Genomic DNA, 22,875 nt, shown 5'->3' with positions numbered 1-22,875 from the left:
TTATATCGGTTAATTTAATTTCTTTCTAAATTCATTCAATAAATTAAAGTTTATTAAAAAATATAAAATATTTTATACTTTAAAAATTATTTTAGAAAAAAATTTATTAAAGTGAGGATATAAAGTAGCATATAAATTAAAAGAGTGTATTATACGGAAATCAAAGTTATTTGTAATCATTATAAATAAATTTTTGAAGTACAAGCATAAAAATATTTGCTTTAAAATACACATATATTTAAAATACACTTATAATAATAATATAATAAATTACGGCTAGTCACTATCATATGATTCCCTCACATATTTAAATACGTTTAGCAACTACAGTATTGGATTCGTTTGTCCGTTCGTAAGCATAAATAACAACTCGGCTCTGGACTTTATTGAATTATGTTAGTATTTGGGATTATGTCTAAACTCTAAATATATATTTTTGTGTAGAAATTGCGTGTATTCTCCTTGCTGCTTGCCTGATCATAAACTCCAATTTCCGGCCAAGTAACCTAATGAAATTAAATTAGAATAGTAATCAAATCAAATGGCAATGTTCAGTTATAATTTTAACAATATAGGAAAGTGAGATACGGAACATCCTTTGGTGTGTAAAATGATATTCTCGGTTACCTGAAGGTAGCCTCATTATAATATATAATGTGAAGTTCTAAATGGTGGTATTTCTTTATAACACCATTCGACTTCATGTTAAAACGAACTTTTTAATAAATCCAAAACACTAAAATGTTTTCGAATATTAACATAGATTTGACGTTCATTCTGAATACATTCTGTAATGTTTTACCTCTTGGCTTACTCTTTCTTTTATGACAACCTTACTGAGACACTGGCTTGATCACCACTCTGTCTCTCTCTTGATAATTAAAGCTTATGTGTGCATTTCAAATCAAGTGACGTCACGGCAGATATATTATGTACAATTAACCTCGTCTTCAAACAATAATACTAAGGAAAATCTTTGATTAAATATTACTAATATATTCTGTTTCTTTCTAAATGTTATTTAACCGAAAGTTTAAAATTAACGTATACATTACACCTGTGGTTTGAGAAAAGTGAAACCTTGATTTAGTAATACACTTTAATTTGCCTTTAATCTAAACCATGGCAAATGTTTTTCATCCAGGCTAAAAATAGCATGTTTTTGCTTGTTGATCGTAATTATCAGTAATCTTCACTGCACACGTAAACTCTTATGAGAGTAATCAGAAACAGTTGTTAATATGCTAACAGAAAAGAACTACTAAAAGATTACCGTAGTTACTGTAATAAATCACAATTGATAAATGAAATATTTTATTTTTATTGAATCAAGATGCAAGTTTATTTTCAAAATTTTCGTTTAGTATAAAAAAATTAAAACTTTTAAACATTGACAAAATAAAATATTCAAATTTTTTATAAATTTTTTTTAAATTATAAAATATATAGAAATTATTTTTAAAATATAAAAAATATTTTAATTAAAAATTTGAAAATGTATTTTTAAAAAACACCATTATTTTATATATATATGAATACCTTTATAGGAAGTCGCAAGTTGTATTGTTGATTTTGGACCGTGAGATGCGGTGATTAAAACCCTTGGAGGGTAATGGATGGCAATCCTGTAGCCAATGAAGTTCTAACTGAGGCTCGGCTATATTGCTGTTACCTTCCTCCCATGATCAGAGCTTTTATAGCTCAATAACACCTTATCCCTACACTGTCCTCTATACAGACAGATAACGAGGAAGATGAAGAGTATTCTTGCTTCGCCCCTTTAAAGAAAAGAGTATATATATATATATATATATAATTTCTTAAAATTATGATATACATTGAAACTAAGCATAAAACATGCTACAACTTTTAGACATCGTAGGAAATATTTATGTAATAATAACTATTATAGATATTATATAATTAACATATTAAATTTAATAATAACAATACTGGTTTTATTAATACTAATGGTAATAATAATAATTTGCTAATGTGTTGTTCAATCAAAACACGGCAACAACTAGCATCATCGTGAGGGGGGGGGGAGTATGGTAAAAAGAAAGATGGATCCATTCATCTGCTTCTTCAACAGCTAGAATTGTGGAAACCAAATTGTATTGGAAAATTTATTTTATTTCAAAATTAAAATTACAAATAAGTTTCGTTGATCATGTATTAATTATTATTTTTTATATATTTAACTAAGGAATACTGAACCAACTGTTAAATAATAAACACAAAAATAAAGAATATTATTATTTTAAGTATCAATTTATTTTTTAAGTTATTACAATCTGTGAAAAATTTTGGCATTATTTTAATAATGCGTACAAAAATAGAAACTAACAATCTACACTTAGTAAAATTTTATATAATTTAATTATAATAAAAGTATGAAACATTGGATATCTCGGTAAATAATAGATTACCGTGCTTAGGGTACTGGAAAGTGATGCTCATAATCCTAACTGGTGCTTTATCTGTATATGCAGGTGCGTTGTACCGTCAGTTAATCTGCTACCAGATTTAAATTCTGAATTTTTTCCGGGATAAACTATTTACCTGAAAAGACAAACTTGAACGACTAACTCTAAATTCCGCTCCGAAAAAATAAAAAATAAATAAATAATAATAATAAAATCCTCTAATACAAATAGTTTATATGCATGCCGTTATGTTATATACCGTATATAATATTCATCCAAGCTTGATTTGCTACCTCAGCCTTAAGTAAAAAGCTGGTTATGTTCCACTAATTCGAACCCAACCCAAGGGGCCTATGAGTTGTGGAAATACTTTCTAAATAGGAATGCTGTGCCGAACACCTTTTGCAGCTGCCCGGTTTTTAATTCATGTAACTCGAGTGTTTCTAGATGGTTTTTTTTTTCAATAATGTTTTAGGGATGGCGCCTAAAGCACCTATTATTATGGAAACAGCTTTCGTTTTCTTTTGCCAGATTCGTTCAACTTCGATTTGCAACTCGCGATACTTTGTAATATTTTCAGTTTCTTTTTCGTCAATTCGACGATCTCCTGGTACTGATATTTCGATAAACTGAATACCCTTTTTTTCACTTTTTTTTTTTCCCCAGTCACTGTTATATCGGGTGTATTACATTCCAAGCTTTTGTCAGTTTGGATTTTGAAATCCCAGAGCATTTTAGCTTTTTTCATTCTCAGTCACTTTTTGGTCAACTTTATGCTTCCAACAGTCTTTCCCGTACTTATTTTTTACATAAATGCCAGTGAATTATCTTAGCTACGTTATTTACTTTATTTATTACATACTTCCTCTTACAATACTCAATTTGTGCGATTTTGCTGGACCCATTTATAATGTGGTCTACCGTTTCTTCCTTTCCTTTGCACAATCTGCATTTACTGTCTTCTTGCTTCTTGGATATATATATATATATATATATATATATATATATATATATATATATACAGGGTGTTCGGGATAAATTTGACATATTTATAATTAATTATATTTTTCCGTAAGTTACATGTATTAACACACACTTCTCTTCATTTAAAAGTTTGGACCCTTCTTCATTCATATACAAGATGTCAGAAAGGATGGATAGCTGGAACCCACCTGAATCATGGAAGAGAATAACTTGTATCATGATGATTCGTGCCCGCCATCAAAATAAGGATATTACGACTGCTGCCCAATGCTCCCTGAATACAGTAAAAACAATCAGGCATGAACTAGAGACTTGCAATGGTGACTACGAGGATGTAGCAAGAAGAAAGATCCCTAGCAGACGATCTGATTGCGTTCGTACAGCAGAATTCCTCGCAAATCTGCAGGAACAGGTGTTGAAGAACCCTGGCATTGGAATTCGGGCTTTGTTCGTGGAGTTGCTAACTGTAGTCAAGCCCTGGATAACAAGGGTAGCCAATGGTAGGCCGTATGTATGGCAGCAGGATTCGGCCCCTTGCCACACCTCTGGGAAAAGTCAAAAATGGTTGTCTGAAAATTTCTACGACTTCACCAGTCCAAATGTTTGGCCTCCAAACTCCCCAGACCTTAACCCCATGGATTATTTTGTATGGGGCGCAGTTGAAAAAGACACCAATCGCACTTCCAGTAATACAAAAGCCCAGTTAATGGATAAAATTAAAACAGTTTTTGCGGCCCTTCCCAGGGAGACTGTAGCATCAGCTTGTTCGAGGTTCCGAAGCAGAATTGAAGCTGTGATCGATGCTAATGGTGGTTATTTTGAGTAAATCTTGTTGATAGTATTGTAATTAACTCTGCCTGTAATGTTTTTTGTCAATTCATTAAATTTAATAGATACAAAGAAGATTTTCGTTTTCCTTACGAAACTGTCAAATTTATCCCGAACACCCTGTATATATATAATAAAAATGAGAGAGAAACATCCTTATCCTACCCACGGAACGAATGTATTATAAGTTTACAAATAAACCTCTTATGGGTGGGAGCCAAAAAAAAAAGGGGGGGGGCAGATGTGAACATCCTTTGCTTCATGGTAAAAGGCTTGTTACTACTTGAAAATGTTTCGTAAAAAATTATGAAGTTCCTCCTTTAAAAAAAAAACTAAATTGACAATAATTGAGCAATCTCATGCTCTAGTCAATCTAATTATGGCTCTGTTGTTCGATTTTTCTACGTGGCAAAATTAAATGTGGATCTTTTTGCTTTCGGATGCGTTTTCCAAAAATAACGTTTAAAAACATATTTTTGATACTACCGAGTCCAGCGTTCATCAACAGATGAGCAACTATATGAGAGCAAATCGATTATTAGGTGCAGGGCACTTTAACAGATCCAAATTCATTCACCACGAGACTGGTCACTGACCAGGGAATCAATGACACCAAAGCTTCTATCGAACAGCCCTAACTGTCAACTTAATGGTGCTTGACACGAACGTCAGGAGTGAAGAGTCTGCCATAGTATTCTTGGCATCAATAACTCACATGAGCTGCCACACAGTCTGGTATAACTACAGACTCGAAAGTAGTGGAGTCTATAAGTCTGTCTTAGATACGTTTTGTCTTGAAGAAAAGGATTAGGAAATAGAAGCAACATGGTCGTATGAATAAGAGTCTCTCTATCTGTCTTTCTCTCCGTACAAATCCAACTGGATTTACGTAATTCTTAAAATGATCGTTAATGACCCCTGACCTTTATTCCATGAACTTCTTTTGGATTTTAAACAATATAAACTTAGTGAAAATTTTCTGCTGATCTTTTTCTTGTATCACAGATTTCAGAGAATTTTTCTCGTATCAGGAAAGCGCCGTTCTGTCGCTTTCACTGCTCCACCGTCTGTGAGGAGCCTCTGTTAAGTACGTCAAAGCCCTCTCCGGAGTTAATGTCAACTTTATTCCCTGAAGATTACACGAAATATATTAAGCATTAATGTTGAGGTCGAATTTAACGACAAACTAAAGATGGGAAAAAGGCTATTAAAATAAGTTTGGTTAGAATTATAGCTGAAGTTAATAAGGGCCAAACTTTAACTATTTTATACATATAGTATACTAATTCTTCTGTTTAAAGTTAAGAACTGGAAGTTGTGCCCTAATTCAAACGCGCCCTCGACTGTCGTTGATTTAAACCCTCCGGTAAGCTATCACAATAAGTAATTTTTTTTTTTTTCATCAGCACAAATTAAGATTGATAAAAGAATAAACCTTTGAACAAACGTGCTAGTGGTTACATGTTTTGTGCATTTATAAATATGAAATTGAATACTTTGCATCATTCATGCCTTTGTCGTCCCTAGACGGAACCTCCTACTCAATCGGTATACTTTTTGAAAATGACCTGGTTCGAATTCCATATCAGGAAGTAAAGAGCCTATAAGGGGTTTCCAACTGAAGGTGAGTTATCTGATCTCATACGAAGACAGAGATTCCCCTCTCAAAACAGACAAACCAGCCAGGGACTACATGCCATCAACATCCATTGGCTTTAGTCGCCCACACCATCTTCCCTTTCGTGTTAAGCTCAGTGACCAATCACGGTGAAGTAATTTGGCTTCTTAAAAATCTAGTACTCTGCTTATGATCGGTGATCAATCCTACACATGCAATTTACAGTCATAGCAAACACTGCAGTGTTTGCTATGACTGTAAATTGCATGTGTTCTGCTCGAACCACTTGTTTTTAGCGATGCAAGACCTCAGTTTCCAGGAAGAAAACGCCTTCGCCTTTCGTATGAGATCGGCTAGCACATACATCAACTGAAAAGTCCTAATAAAAGTTCTTCGCGCCCTAGACAGGTTCGAACCCAGGTCTACCAACAAAAGGGGATCGTCTATACTGGTGTGTTTTGTTAAAGCACATCAGATTCCAGAAAGCTTGTATACGGGTTGTTCCAGAGCACACGGGCTTTTTTTATATTAAATTAACTTATTTTTAGAATAGTTATGTTGTTTTATTATTTGTAATATTATACGTCATGTGCTTTTTCCATTAAAATATTTTGCGGGCAACGGTTCATTGTCATAATGCCTTTTCGATGTTTTTTTTATAAAAAATTTTTCATAGAGATTCTGCCCAAAATAAATATTTATGAAGGTTTCGTAAGGTAAGTTGACCAAAGAGCTCACGGGGATACACTCCTCCGACATTCACGAATTGCCTTAGTGCGGGCTACTTAAAAGACATAGGCGCCGCCCCAGCGTCTGTCTGTATATCCGCTTTTTATAATTCCATTTTGATAAGGTTTCACTGTCCTGACAGCCGTTTCGAAATGTTAGGTTCTCTTCAGAGACCAAGCAGAAATCTTAAGAGAGCAAAAACTCTCGTTCACTACTAAGGAACTTGAAATATCAGAAAATGCATTTTTCGTAAGCGAACTCTTGGTAGGTGCGTAAAAGTAATTACTAAAATAAAGAGCCAGAAGCCTCTTTGCCCTTTATTTTATAATTAATTTATGAAGGGTTGGTTTGGCGGTCTCAAAAGTTGAAGAAACATGGTCTGTACAGACTGAGCTTACGGAGGTTCGGACTTGGTTGCTTCCGTCGTAATTCCAAATAACAACGTAACCTTGATGGGCATAAATATCCTGCTGGAAGATTAATAATAATAATAAATTTTTTCCAAAGTTTGAACGATATTGTCAGGAAAATGTTTTTTAAAAAAATATGATAATTTACAGTGTCCTGTCAAGAACAAATCACTTCAGCAGTTTATTTATTGGTTTATTTATTTCATTTTAGTACGTTTTTGAGTAAGTCACTCTGGTTTAACGACTACAATTCTCCATCAACCTGCGCCTTTTCCGTTGCGATGAACTAAATGACCTATATAAAAAAAAAAGAAAAAAAAACGGGAGTGGGATTAAGAAAAAACAAAACAAAAAACCTTTACCTGTTTTGCGACCACTCGATGACGTCACCTCGGCGACTTCCTTCCTGTCAATTTCGCCCGTTACGCACAATAATTAACTTCTTGTACTTAACCTCGTCTACGCAACTTGTACGACCCTGCTTAAGCTGTTGCTATGGGCAACCACTAGAAACTAGTCACCAAGTCGCCGCGCAGCTTTGGAGACTGGTGGGTGTGGTAGGCGGGTGGTTCATATCACCGAACAGCGCGCCTTTTCAGTATTCGCTCCCCCGTCTGTTCGGATCGTTGCGATATACCACACCCAGGATTCGCTGGGACACTGCAGACGTGCAATGCACTCCAGCTGCTAAAGTACCCTTATTGTTATGACTGTCGAAGTGTGTTTGAGGATGCTTACCCTTTTGCTGTAATTAACCAGGGACTATAGTTAGTTTTCCTTTTGATTGCAGGAATTACAGCGATCCCTTTCCTCCCCCCTCCCCTCACCGAACTCCCGCCACGGAATGGAAGGAGCGGTGACCCCTCTGGTAGCAGCCCTACTACTGTCTTTTTTGCCACAAGGTAAGTAGTTTGCTATTGTATGCTTCTGGTTTTTTTTATATTTTTACGTAAGCATTTGTATGACATTTTTATTTAAAATATTATGTTCAACCAACAAGAACATTTTAATGCATAATTTTATGTTTCCCAGTTTAATTTTAAACCGGGATTTTATGTAATACAACTAGGAGAGAAACTTTTTACACAAAATCCTAATCTTTGTTAAAACGTATATTTCACACTGATGACGCAATGAAGAGAATGGCACAGCTTTTCACTTAAAATATATCGGGTAAATCCTGATATATATTTTTAACGACGTCAACTGTTGCATCAACCGGTACCAGAAAATATAATTAACACAGGCTTTTACCTGTGAGTGATACTGTTTTTATTTTTTATTTATTTATTTATTTATTTATTTGCTTGCTTTTATAATATTTCACCTTTAATTGCTTTATCAAATATTTTGTAACAATTTACAAACGAAGAAAAATATAATTTGCTAAATTTTAATCACACTTTTGTAATTAACAAGAAGGAAGAGTGTACTTAACAAACGGAATACATTAGACGTTGAGGTTTTAGAGTAATAATAACGAACTGTTGAATAAACAAGCTTTTCTGCAAGCCTCATATGCATCTCATTTGACTAACTTCATAAATTCTAAAGCACTACCAGAAAGAATTTAGGCGAAAATTCGCCGACAGTTGCTAATTGAAAATTTCAGTGCTCGTGGCCATAGCAACCATTTGCTCGACCTGCTAACAGAAATATATAAATACTTAAAAACTCACTGATTAGGCAAAATTTTATACTTCTCTGTATAATAATAATAGTAGTAGTAATATTTTAATAAAATTTTTATCATTCATACTTACTGTTTACATTATATAACTGCATACATGGGTTATATGCATCTTTATTGCAGTATGTTGTATATAAAATGAGATATTAAGAGGCTCTACTGAGTAAATTTGAAGTTTAATACCTTTACAGAGGTCTTATAATGATGTAAAGTTCGGATATACTCATACTGTTTAATTTGTGCGTAAATCCGGCCACACACACCCATCTAGAAATGTGATAATAATGCATCATTAACATGGGAAACGTGAAGTCGCATATCGTTTTACCTTACAACTTTTGGTGGCGTCCTGGTGGCTTTTCGCAATGATTGTTGAATTTATATGTGATATAATTAGGTTCCATAAGTAGTTCTAGCTATTGTGTATTAGCATCAATGTACCGTTTTAGGATAACTGCGTAGTGACATACACTGTTCATAATTTGTGTATGCTGTCAGTACGGTGCACATAAAGTTGGCATCATCTTTTTGCTGCCAAAGAGATCAACAATAATATTGATATAAATATTTAGTCTTCACAGGATGTATGTTGTCATACAAGGGTTTAAACATTTAATAAATTATTTATTAATAATTTTATTGATTATTTTCGTTATAATGAAAGAGGACCTGTTTTATTTTAATAATCAAAAAACGTTATTCACAATTTAATGTTTTCATATAATACTTTGTATATAAGGGGAAATGATGAATTATGTAGTGCGCCCTCCCACGATGAGTTCTTGAACTTCTTAGAGTTGTCATTTAATAAAAGTAATAATGATAAGTTGTTTGATATACGTAAGAATTAGTCTTTTGTTCTATGTAGCTGCTTGGCATTATCCGAAGATTGCTTTATAGATGATTTAAAATAAAAATAAAAATAAACTAAGCGAATCTCTTATCTGTCAACATTTCTGTGACTGCATACACCATTGTAAAGCAACAAGGTCGTATTGATGCACAAAAGTTTAATTCTTTTAGTGTCAAACAAAATTCAGATTCTCGCAAATGTGCACTCTATTGTGTTTACATAATACTGTTGCTGCAGACTCCCAAACCAAGTAAGGGTTCTCGAAACTTTTCCTTACAGTCCGCGATATGGCAATACTCAAGTTCACGCTTAGTCTGTCTTTATTGGTTTTTCTATAATTCAGAAAAGTCACTTCGAAGCGTCGAGACTGTCGCATTGTGACGTCGAATCAGCAGAAGAAACTTAATCTGTAGGACACATCACGACACCAAAGTGATGAATAGATTTTTTTTTTTTTCTTTCTTTCAATCGCGGCCTCAACTCTGGTAGAGTTAAGTTGATGGATTTGAAAGGTCGATAGGTTCTGTTCTTAAAAAAGAATTGTCGACCGTATCGAAAATCGGTGTTAGTTGAAAAGAATTTATTCTGCGCCTTCTTATCTGACGAAAAATTTCGGAGCATTCAAACCATAGAATTCACACTTTGAATCTTCTTCACTGTTCGAATTTTCATTTAATCCATAAACCTCACATCATATTGATATTTTTTCATATAATTAATTAATTGTAGTAATTATAACTACAGATTTCAGATTATAACATTTTAGTTCCAAGTTAAACAGCATTTTATATTAATTTAGCAGCATGCGGCAAGTTAAAACACATTATAATTTTTAAAAAAACATTACAACTCTTATCCTTATAAGGACTGGCTTAAAGGGGAGAAGCAAGAATGCTTTTCATCTTCCCCGTTATCTGTAGAGGACAGTGTGTAGGGATTAAGGTGTTATTGAGCTATTAAAGCTCTGATCATGGCAGGAGGGTAACAGCAATAGCCGAGCCTTTTAGAACTTCATTGGCTACAGCATTGCCATCTATTACTCTCCAAGGGTATTGATCACCAATCTTGAGATTTTCATTCAACACAATCCTTATAGTCCTTATAAGGACTGGCTTATTCTTAAAGTTCTTAAAAGATCTGGGAGATGGACTGAGTCCTTGACTCTTTATCCCGTCATCTGAATGAAGAAAATCTGTGTGGATGGGGTGTTACTGAGCTAAAAGCTCTACTCATGGCTGGGTAACGGCAATAGCCGATCCTCAGTTAAAACTTCATTAGCTACAGCATTGCCATCCGTTACTCTGGAAGTCCTAAAAAGGATTATGACGTTTTCCGTCGACTGGCTTATAGTCATAAGGACTGGCTTAAAGGGGCGAAGCAAGAATGCTTTTCATCTTCCCCGTTATCTGTAGAGGACAGTGTAGGGATAAGGTGTTATTGAGCTATTAAAGCTCTGATTATGGCAGGAGGGTAACAGCAATAGCCAAGCCTCAGTTAGAACTTCACATTGCCATCCATTACCCTCCAAGGGTATTGGATTGAATGAATCAATCCGACTGGGCGAATTTAACATCAATTATTTTAAAAAATGGCATATATATAATTTAATGGTGTTCTAAATATTTCACAAAATATTCTTGTATATTTAAAAATATTCTACTTTTTTTTGTTTTAAATAATGTAAGATATTTATTTTGTAATTTTTATATAGAGCTTAAAAATTATTTTGATTACATTTATGATATAATGATACATAAATTTACGGACGAAATTTCATTATGGTTTACAGATAGGAAAAAAAAAATTTTTTTTAAGATGTTCAGGTGAATGGATAAACAAATCCAACCTGTACTTCTTGAAATTATCACTAAATCTTCAATAATTACTGAATTCTTAATAAAGTACTTATTACTTTATTTTAAAAATATACATTTAACTACCTTAGTAAACTTTCTTCTTGCTATGTTCTGTTAGGTTTAGCTGTAAACTGTTACGTCTGCAGTTGGTCACCAGATGACGCTAATAATCGCACAGATAGGTGTACAGACGACAGTTTTGATGCGAGAAGCTTGGTAACGCATGAATGTGAACTTGGATGTGAAGTATTTGTCCAGTGGGACAAGAATGGTAAGAAAATATTCGTTTCCATTCAACTGTTTACTACTTACTCAAAGTTATGATATATGTTAATTATGCGAAGTACAAATAATTTGAACAGTATTATGCAATTATTTGTGATAACATAATGCAGCATTTTACGTTTAATTTTTTTTTTTTTTTTCAAGCAAATACATTCTTATCGTTATCACTCCGGCCAGTGATCTTACATAATACGCAATAGTCCGCGTTAATAATCTGGCTCTTTGCCAATAATTCAATAATTATTCCTTTGGATAAAGGCCAAGTCTGCGGAAGTACTGAGCCAAACACGATGTTCGTAGGTGCTAGTTCCATTTACCTGTACATCCAAAATTCGTGTGATCTACGCTGATACGTCTGAGGGAGTAAAAGAGGAACGCTTTTTGTGTGTGTGTGTGTGTGTGTGTGTGTGTGTGTGTGTGTGTGTGTGTGTGTGTGTGCTTTATTTCGTAATCTCTTTTGATGAGATTATTTTGTGCAAAAATGCATTAATCAAATTATTTAATGACTATAATTCATTTTTTTTTTTTAATGTAGTGTGTGTCATTCCCGTCTACAGAAGAATGTAAATCCATACTGCATTAGTACCGTGTTCAGGTTAAGGGTTTTTATTTTTATTTATTAATTTTTTGAAATTAATGCGGAAACCCCGCTTTATAGACCAAATTCGCCATTTTTCTTGAACATCTCATCCGACAAAATTATATTCGCAAACTGTTCTCCTCCTTGATTGCAGCCATTCACGGAACTCAGCTGTGGGACTTGGATTGTCTTCGCTCGTTTCATGCAAAGGTCTTACTCATTTTTGTGATGCTCGTGCTAATTCCTGTCGCATCAAAGAATAATTTTCCTCTACGATAATGAGTAGCTTCACTTCAGATTGAAATTTGCACAAGTCTGAGTAAGGAGATGGAATGGGCTTTAAAAAATTCCCATATCTATTGCTTTACCTTTCAGAAGTACATTTTCGCATGTATAGTACTAATTCTTGTTCAAAATTATCTTGAGCTATTAACATCATGTTTCTCTGCCATGTTTTTTTTTTTTTTTCATTATAGGTATCCTGCTGTTTTCCTCTTTGAGACGGTCGCCATCTTTTTGGTTTTTGCTGTACTAAAGATATATACACAATAAACAACAACAATAACGTTACTGGCTTGCTGGGTGAAGCATAAAATCCTTTTTGTTTTCCCCTTTGTCTGTATCGAGAAACTTGATGGGGGGGGGGACGTTTGTGAGCCTTATGCTCGCACTTTGTGAACTATGGAGTTAGCTCTGTTCTGCTGAGAGCAGGATTGCCTTGGGTCTTTTATGTTTGTGATAGTCATGTTCACTATAACTGGAAGCTTGTCTAATTAATGGGTTGGGATGAAAGTCTGCCTTGCTGAAGAACTTTTCCGCATTGTCATGAAGGAGAGAATGGATGTCTGGGGTTCCCGGTTCTCTGTGGATCTGCGTGTTTCTGACGAACCATGGGGCGTCCAAGATCATCCGCAGGCATTTGTTTTGTATCCTCTGTAGTTTCGGGATGTTAGATTTGGTTGTGACTCCATGCTGAGGATGCATATGTAATTACTCGTATTACCATCTGATATAGTAGCAGCTTGTTGCGTGTATCCAATTTGCTGTTGCGGTTGATCAGGGGATAGAGTTGGGCTATGGTTCTGGATGTCTTTGTGCCTATGAGCTTGATATGGCTGTTGAAATTTAGCTTTTTGCCTAGCTGTACTCCAAGGTATTTGGTTTCTGTCTGCCATGGTTTATTTTTTCCGAGGAGTTGAATGTCATCTTGGATGAAGGCTTTGCGTCTGGTGAATAGTATAGCTGAGCTTTTGATGGGGTTTACTTGTATCCTCCAGTCCGAAAACATTTCTCTAGCTTTGTAATGGTGTCCTGGAGACAACTGATCGCCAGGTGTGGGCGGAGAGATCTTGTCATTATAGCTGTGTCATCAGCATATAGAACTGTGATGGTAGTCCTCAGGTTCTGTGGAATATCAGCCACGTAGATTGTGAAAACTAAAGGAGCCAACAGAGATCCCTGTGGTACTCCTGCCAGGATTTGGCGCCTAGTTGAGATGGTGCCATTTATTTTTATCTGCATGGATCTGTCAGTAAGGTATGATTTTATTAGACGGGTAAGGTTTGTTGGAATGGTGGCCTGTATGAGTTTGCAGAGTAATCCTTGATGCCATACCTTGTCAATATCCAGAAAGACTGCAGCTGTGTGAAGGTTCCAGTTGTATCCTTGAGTGATATGCTCCACTAGTCGGTGTATTTGTTGCACTGTGCTGTGTTCATGGCGGAAGCCAAATTGTACGTTTGGAATTATTGCTAATTGGTCTGATTTTTCTTGTAGTCTTGAGAGGATGATTTTTTCAGCAATCTTTCCTAGGTTGGAAAGCAGGCTTATTGGACGGTAGCTTTGGAGGAGTTGTGGATTGTTTCCTGGCATTTTTATCGGTATGATGTCGGCTGTTTTCCATGCAGTGAGGAAGTGTTGTATCCTCAGCAGTATTGCATTGGTTATGCTAACCAGGTGCACAATAGCCTTTCGAGGAAGTAGTTTGATGATTCTGTTTGTAATTCCATCTGGACCTGGAGCTTTTTTTGTTGTTTAGATGTTTTATGATGTTGATTATTTCCATTGGAGTAGTGGGGTGATGCTGTCTGGTTTGTCTGAGGTCTGTCTTAAGGTACACTTGACCTGCTGGTGGACTTTATATATGTGGGTGATGATTATGTTGTCATGTGATGGACTGCATTGTTTTTCTAGGTTTTCTGCAATTGCTTCTGCTTTTTCTTTATCAGTGTGCGCCGTTCCATGTGCTATTTTCATGGGGGGGGGGGGGGGTAGAGGGTTGTGTTTGTGCACAGGATCTTCAGAAATTTCCATATTGTGTGATCTTCTGGGTTGAGTGATGACAGTTTATTGTCCCAATCCTGATTCCTGTGCTTTTCTGACTTTGTTGTTCAAGTTGTTCAATGTTTTCTTGTCCTGTGGGGCTCTTGTGTTATGGTATCTTTTCCTGGCTTTGTTTTTTGTTCTGATGAGGTCCATGATGTTTTCTGGGAGCCGTCTGGTTGGGTGATTGGTTGTGGTTTTGGTGACTGCTTCTAGTGCTTTTTTGATTTGGTTTGTTAGATTGCTTACTGCTTCATCTATTTCTTCTATTTTGTGGATGATGGGTACAGGGCCAATGTATTCTGGTAGGATTTTGGCTAGCCTATCCCAAGATATGAAGGTGTGCTGTGGGGCCAGTTGATCTTGCGTGCCAAGTTTGATCAGGATTGGGTTGTGGTCAGATGATAGTTCATTGATCGTCTCTAGTTGGTATTGATAACTGATGTTTTTAAGGAAAGCTATGTCAAGTACATCTGATCTGCCATGAGGGCTGTAATGAGTGTGCTCAGTGGGTCCTGCTACCACAACTGTTAAGTGTTGAGTAGTATGCGTCCACTTCTGTTGTTGGTGGAGCTGAACCATGCTGTGTGTTTGGCGTTCAAGTCTCCTGCTATGATGGTGGGGTCTGTGGTGCCAAAGATGGTATCCAGGTCTGCTGTCAGTAGAGGATTGCTTGGTGAGTTGTAGGCGGCATATATCTTGAGGTTTGCATTGTTCGTGTGGACTTGTATTCCTGTAGTCTCCAGGTTGGTAGTCTGTGGGTTCGATATGGCATTGTGGTGGAGGTACGGTTTGATGTAGATGGCAGTGCCTCCCCCTCTGGTGCTGAGTCTATCCATTCGGTACATTGTGTATCCTCTCACTTTTGGGTTGTTGACAGGTCTTAGGTGAGTCTCGTTGATCAGCATTATGTCCGGGTTGTGTCTTTATACGAATTCCTGTAGTTCTAATGTCTTGTTGGTGAGGCCATTGGCATTCCAGGCTGCAATTAGAAGCGAGTTGGATTTTACTTTTGTTTTATTCATTATTGAGTGCTGTTAGTATGGAATGGATTCCTTGCAGGAATCTCTTTGTGGAGGATGGAGTTGGGTTTGTTCTGCTGAATTCCTGCGGCATAGTGGCTAGCGAGGCAGTCAGTATTGCTGTGATGTTGGAGCCTATTTGATTGCTCTGCATTATGTCCATTGGGCGGGCTGCTTCTGCATCGGTCTTGGTGGGAGGTTGTGCCCTTTCCTGACTTTTGTGGATAGGGTTTTGTTGGTTTGATGACTGTGCAGCTGAGATGCTTTGAGTGGTCCAGATTGGGGGACGTTGGACGGGTCTTGTATTTCCGTGATTTCTGGGGTAGTAGTTGCATCCTTTGTAGTTTGCTTGGTGGGGACCTCCACAGTTGGCACATTTTGCTGGTGTGGATCTTGGTTTTGAGCATGTAATGGTTTGATGTTTCTCACCACACTTCAGGCATCTGAACTCGTCTTTACATAGTCTTTGGGCACGGCCAAACTTTTGGCAACGATGGCATTGCCCTGCTGATTCCCTTTTCCTAAGTGGTTCTGTTGTTATCTTAAGTCCATAGACCACAGTTACGTCGTAAATTCGTCATTTCATGTTCTGGATCTCAACTAATACTAATGGCATCGATAGTTTATCAGATCTAAGCATCCGGCTGACTTTGATTGGTGTTAGGCCCTGCTGGGTGAGGTCTGCCGCGATCTCCTCGGAGGTATTGCCTTCAGTGACACCTCGCAGTACAACCTCGAGATTTCTTTCGCTGCTTAGTGAGAAGGTGTGGTACTGTAGTTTGTTGTTATCCATCATTTTTGTTATCCCTCTGTAAGTCTGTGACTGTTGTTGGTTGAATTTTTAGTCCTTCGTCGGTGTTTCTGCCCCAGGAGTATCCAATTTTATGTTCTCTCGGGGTTCTTGTAACTGTGGTCCATTTTTCCTTTTCACGGAGAATTACCGGGGGGACCTTTTCCTTTTTTTCCGGCACTGTTTGTGATGGTGTTTCGTTTTCCATATGATCATCCTCGGTTCTGCGTCTTTTATTCGTTTGTTCTTCTGTGAAGTCTGTCTGACTGTGGTTCTCAGGTAGGGAGATGGACGTGTTGTTGATCTCTTCAACTTCGTCCTCGATATCTTCGGGTTCATCTGGTTGAGTGTACAGGTTTAAGAAATCTGGCCATTCCGTATCGAATTTTTTAAGCAATGATTTATATAGTTTTAGTGCTTGATATTTGTTTAGATGATCTAGAAGATCATTAAAGTTATACATATCTGTTCTGTTCATTGTTAAATATAATAGGTGGTGATTTGGGAATTGCGTATGAACGCAAGTAGAAATCGCGCAGGTCTAGAGACCTACCAGCACAAATTCTGAGAAATATTTATAATAGCGAAGAGAACGGGCTAGGGCTGGAAAATTGCATCAAAAGTCAAAATCTTACCTTGTATTCCGCTATCAAAGAAGATTCACAAAATCTAAAACTCATTAATAACCACTAAAATCGAAAACATTCTTCGCAACAACGACCATCATGCCGGTATTCATCTTCCGCTATCTTGAATCCTGATCTACACAATAAAATTATAGTCCTTATAAGGACTGGCTTAAAGGGGCGAAGCAAGAATGCTTTTCATATTCCCCGTTATCTGTAGAGGACAGTGTAGGGATAAGGTGTTAATGAGCTATTAAAGCTCTGATCATGGCAGGAGGGTAACAGCAACAGCCGAACCTCAGTTAAAACTTCATTGGTACAGCATTGCCATCCATTACCCTCCAAGGGTATTGGATTCAGTTCTCTGTGATTTCACACATTTTACATTTCACCTGAATGGATGTTTAAATATCATATTGGTAACAGAAAGGTGTAGTAATTGTAAAATTATTTATAATTTAATTTAGATTAAAAATTAATTACCGTAATTGCTTAAGATTAATATTTCAGTTATTGTGTGTGTGTGTGTGTGTATTCTCCTTAGCATATATATATATATATATATATATATTCTCCTTAGCATATTATGGAAATTCCAAATTCTAATACACAAACTAAGTATTATAATTCTTTTTTTAAACCTAACTAAATCGATTGTAGTGCAGATTTTATGATAAGAACACTTAATTAACACACACGAGTATGTGGTCTTTGATCATTAAGGGATCTTAAAGATTATTTCCTTATCCCAACTACAAATGAGAATGAAATTAATGGCTTTTATTTCATTTTATAAAGTTCTTAAAAGAACTGGGCGATGGACTGAGTCCTTGACTCTTTATCCCGTCATCTGAATGAAGAGAATCTGTGTGGATGGGGTGTTATTGAGCTAAAAAGCTCGAGTCATGGCTGGGTAACGGCAATAGCCGAGCCTCAGTAAACCTTCATTGGTTGCAGCATTGCCATTTGTTACCCTGGAAGTCCTAAAAAGGACTTTTCTCCTTCATTTTATAAAATGAAATGTAGCGATTAATATACAAATATCATATTACTAACAGAAAGGTGTAGTACTTGTAAAATTATTTGTAATTTAATTTAGATTAAAAATTAATTGCTTAAGATTAATATTTGAGTTATTATTAAAATTTATGCACATATATATATATATATGTGTGTGTGTGCATAAATTTTAATAATAACTCAAATATTAATCTTAAGCAATTAGTTTTTAATCTAAATTAAATTATAATTTTACAATTACTACACCTTTCTGTTAGTAATATGATATTTGTATATTAATTATTAATCGCTACATTTCATTTTATTTTCTGGAATTTACTGGAAGCGAAAGCCATTAATTTCATTCTCCTCATTTGCAGATATATATATATATTGTATATTCTTCGTTTGTATATTATGGAAATACCAAATTCTAATGCAAATCTAAATATTACAATTAAATTATTTTTTTAAAATTAACTAATGTGGAGCATATCTTATGATAGGGACACCTAATAACACACACGAGTATCTGGGCTTTGGTCCAATAAGGGATCTTAAAGATGATTTCTTTATCTCTATTGGAAATGAGGATGATGAAGGTTAATGGCTTTGGCTTCCTGGCAATAAAATGAAATGTAGCGATCAATATACAACATTGGAATCGATATTCTGCTCATTTACCATGTTAATAGCAATGCAAAGTGTGTAGTGAAGAGACGGGGAATGGCATATTATTCATTAAATGTTTTTTTTTTTTTTTTTTTTGTTTTATAATCTGCTACACACAAAATTTGGACTACATAAATTTATTGAATACGTATTACAATATAAATATTTTTAAATGCTGTTTATTGGAATTTTTATGGTTATTAATAAATACTCTCTTTATCTTTAGAATACTATCCCTTCGTGCAAACGTTATTAAAAGAAGGATCGGCAAATCGTTTTTTGTTTAATGCCCTCATTAAAACAGCAGACGAACTTTATGTATCTGATAGTCGTCTGATCCACTTTAAACGAGCGCGTTGTTTAGCTTCGTCTCTTGTTTATCATACCAATCATTGACGGGCTCATGTAATACCCTACATTTATCTTACTTCTCTTAACATTAACACTTAATAAATTTGACAACTCTGAACAACGTTCTGATTCATTCCTCTTCAATGCATCCCACTGTTAGGTAGTCATGAAGGTTTCCACAGAATGTATCAGTTGAAATAGAAAGCGGGTACTGCGTGTTTCCTTTCTGTCTTGTTTGAAAACTTATGAACATTTTTTTACCTCACTTGCATGTAAGCGATGAAATGGAAAGTGATTGGGAATAAAACTGATGCTAGTAACGCATGCGCAGGACTCGAAATTAATAAAAAAAAAATTATTTTGAGGGATTAAAAATATATATATACAGCGCATATATAAATATATATATATATATATATATATATATATATATATATATATATATACATATTTATTTACAGGTATAACGATTCATGCATTGATAACAAAGAAGCAGCAATAGGATTGCTTTAGGGTTGCGAAGTGTGATCGATATGTTTGCTTCATGGTCGTCTAGCCTATACGCTAATAAATGAATCGTTATAAGTTTTATTTTATTTTATGCTAATTAATTAAATAAACTTAACTAATTAATAACAGTTCATTTTATGCAGTTATGATTTAATACTGCATCTTTACGTTTGTTTACATTTCTCTCGACTGCAAATGGCGCCATGCACAGTCTTTAAGTATTTTGTAAGTTTTGATAAATTTAAATTTTTTTTTATAGATTTGTGTATATTTTATGATAGTAAATGATAAAATCGACTAGTATCGACATATATTTCATGAATCTTTCTTATTTTTTTTCGATATTTCTAGACAACGCAGTTCATCTACGAGTTCAAATTTTCGTAAATCTCAAAAAATGTTTCCAACATATTTATTGAAAAAAATCCGCGTATAAGTGGACCCTCACAGTTCAAACCCGCATTGTTCAAGGGTTAACTGTATATATATTAAAGTAAACAAAACTAATGCATTAAAATAAATTAATAAGTTAAAATATATTTTGAATTGAAATGAGGTATCACATTAAGATTGATATATACGCAATTGTTTAATAAAATTTTACGGTTTTTTTTTTTTTTTTTTTTCAGATATTCTTGAACACTGGAGGCGGAATTGCATCAATCGTGGCACTGAGATGACTGGAATATGTAAAACAGAAGAGGACGTTGGACGAAAGTGGCGAAGATGTACATGTGACACCGACTTATGTAACAGAGCCCCTTCATGGGTACAATGCCAAATTCTTAGTGTGGCTGTAGCTCTCGTGTCTGTGGTGAAGCATATAGCAAACTGAGATGATTTAAGTGGTATTTCAACCATCACTGCCACGGACCAGGAGTTGCAAGAGCACGTGTAGTTCTTTATTTTGTTTTTTTCATCCGGCCATATTGTGTATAATTTATTGGCGAGACGAGCCACACTATGATCAAGCCTTAAACTGCTTTAGCTTTCCGATGTTCTCAGTGGAAGCTGTTTTTGAATCTTTGTAACTTCCATTTTCTCTCATTCCCCTCTCCTCCCACTTTTTAATTGTCTTTGTTGCATGCTTAACACCACATTGGCGGGACCACAAGAAGAAAGGACAATCCGATTCATGACCAAAAAAGGGAAAAAAAAAAAAAGACAAAGAGACAGAATGAGTGAAAGAGAGAGATGATATACTTATTAGATAAGTAAATCTGTGATAAATAAAAAATGACGCTATACTACTTGCATTTAATTCGAATAAAAAAGAATCACCTCAAACTTGATACCAGTATTAGAAAAATACGCGATCTGGTTTTTTAAAAATTAGCATAATAGAAATCTAATGAATGTTGCACTTTTTTTATTTGTATCTGTGTGCACAACCAATCAGCATTGTTCACCAACTCAGGTAAGTTCGGACGAAGTTATATAGCAATTTTCAGCATAATTACAAATTATGCTTGATTAAATCATATGTACATGCTATATATGATGTTTTAAGACTAAAATTATTGTTATTGAAGCTAATGAGCAAAACAAAAGTCCTCTTGTTGGCCAGTATCAAAGTGCCCAACCTTTTTGTCGTCAGTTGTTCGATATGAGCTAACCTGAAACCGTATACATTGTCTGTGTTATTTCTGTAATAAAATGAAAAATAAACGCACTGCATTATTTGTTTTACGTGAAACTTTTACAGTCTGTTATCTTTCATATTCCAGTTGTTGGTATTATTATTCTTGATTTTATTTATTTTTTTAATAAATAAAATCAATAAAGACACAATAAACAAAACTTACTATAAAGACACAATAAACAAAACTTAATTTATTGTGTCTTTATAGTAGGGTCAAGTCCAGTTATCAACCATAGTAATCATAGGCTAGTGAGAGCAAGGATGAAAATAAACACCAAATACCGATTCTCTTCAATTTCCCGCACTCAGTGAGAATGAGCCAAGAACATCTATCATTAATGCTTCGGTCAGTTGCTGCACACAGGAAGTTCTTTTGTTCGTACAAACCTTCTCAGGCGAAGGCGATCTCGTTCCTCAGACTGTCTTAGGACCATAGTTACACCTCTTAGACAAGCAACGCGCGTTATTTTTCCACTGATTAAACACCCGGGACACCTCATCATTTGAGAAACCACTCCGCTCTGCTGTTTTCAAAATTGTAGCTCCAGGCAGACAGGCACCCACAGTAAGCCCTTTAGCGAACTCCGAGTGATCGTTTGTTTTTCCCATTATGATCAACACTATAGATGGGTAGCATTCTTAAATAGTTGCTGGAACACGTGGTGACGCACGTGGTCAAGAATTCTGATATACGCTGCTTAAGTGACGTTTACGCATATCTGCATAAAAGTTTCTAATTCAGTGGCCAGTATGTGTAGGTGACTTAGTGTATAGATATAGGATTAAGTAGTGCAGACAGTAGGTTGAGTCTTTGTTCTCCTTGGAGAAGTCACTATATATACAGGGTGTTCGGGATAAATTTGACATATTTATAATTAATTATATTTTTCCGTAAGTTACATGTATTAACACACACTTCTCTTCATTTAAAAGTTTGGACCCTTCTTCATTCATATACAAGATGTCAGAAAGGATGGATAGCTGGAACCCACCTGAATCATGGAAGAGAATAACTTGTATCATGATGATTCGTGCCCGCCATCAAAATAAGGATATTACGACTGCTGCCCAATGCTCCCTGAATACAGTAAAAACAATCAGGCATGAACTAGAGACTTGCAATGGTGACTACGAGGATGTAGCAAGAAGAAAGATCCCTAGCAGACGATCTGATTGCGTTCGTACAGCAGAATTCCTCGCAAATCTGCAGGAACAGGTGTTGAAGAACCCTGGCATTGGAATTCGGGCTTTGTTCGTGGAGTTGCTAACTGTAGTCAACCCCTGGATAACAAGGGTAGCCAATGGTAGGCCGTATGTATGGCAGCAGGATTCGGCCCCTTGCCACACCTCTGGGAAAAGTCAAAAATGGTTGTCTGAAAATTTCTACGACTTCACCAGTCCAAATGTTTGGCCTCCAAACTCCCCAGACCTTAACCCCATGGATTATTTTGTATGGGGCGCAGTTGAAAAAGACACCAATCGCACTTCCAGTAATACAAAAGCCCAGTTAATGGATAAAATTAAAACAGTTTTTGCGGCCCTTCCCAGGGAGACTGTAGCATCAGCTTGTTCGAGGTTCCGAAGCAGAATTGAAGCTGTGATCGATGCTAATGGTGGTTATTTTGAGTAAATCTTGTTGATAGTATTGTAATTAACTCTGCCTGTAATGTTTTTTTGTC

General features: G+C 35.6%; 1 protein-coding gene across 3 annotated transcripts in view; it reads left to right on the top strand.

Moving 5' to 3' along the window:
• The window catches only part of LOC150105871 (uncharacterized), a 73,786-nt gene extending 52,513 nt beyond the window's left edge, over window positions 1-21,273 (top strand). For 2 of the 3 annotated variants that reach the window (XM_090393638.1, XM_090393637.1), the window contains exons 2-4: window positions 7,789-7,900; window positions 11,516-11,668; window positions 20,184-21,273. In XM_090393638.1, coding sequence (XP_090249764.1) covers window positions 7,843-7,900; window positions 11,516-11,668; window positions 20,184-20,389 — 417 coding nt within the window. In that variant the 5' untranslated portion in view covers window positions 7,789-7,842 and the 3' untranslated portion in view covers window positions 20,390-21,273. Of the gene's footprint in view, window positions 1-7,583; window positions 7,901-11,515; window positions 11,669-20,183 lie in introns of those variants that run through there. The other variant, XM_090393636.1, reaches the window with a different exon arrangement.
• Window positions 21,274-22,875: the final 1,602 nt, after the last annotated feature.

This window comes from Typopeltis vanoorti, chromosome 6, assembly GCF_054136105.1.
Source record: "Typopeltis vanoorti isolate ZY-2024b chromosome 6, IOZ_Tvanoo_1.0, whole genome shotgun sequence".
NCBI lineage: Eukaryota > Metazoa > Arthropoda > Arachnida > Uropygi > Thelyphonidae > Typopeltis > Typopeltis vanoorti.
This window is presented reverse-complemented; position numbering and strand designations above follow the sequence as displayed.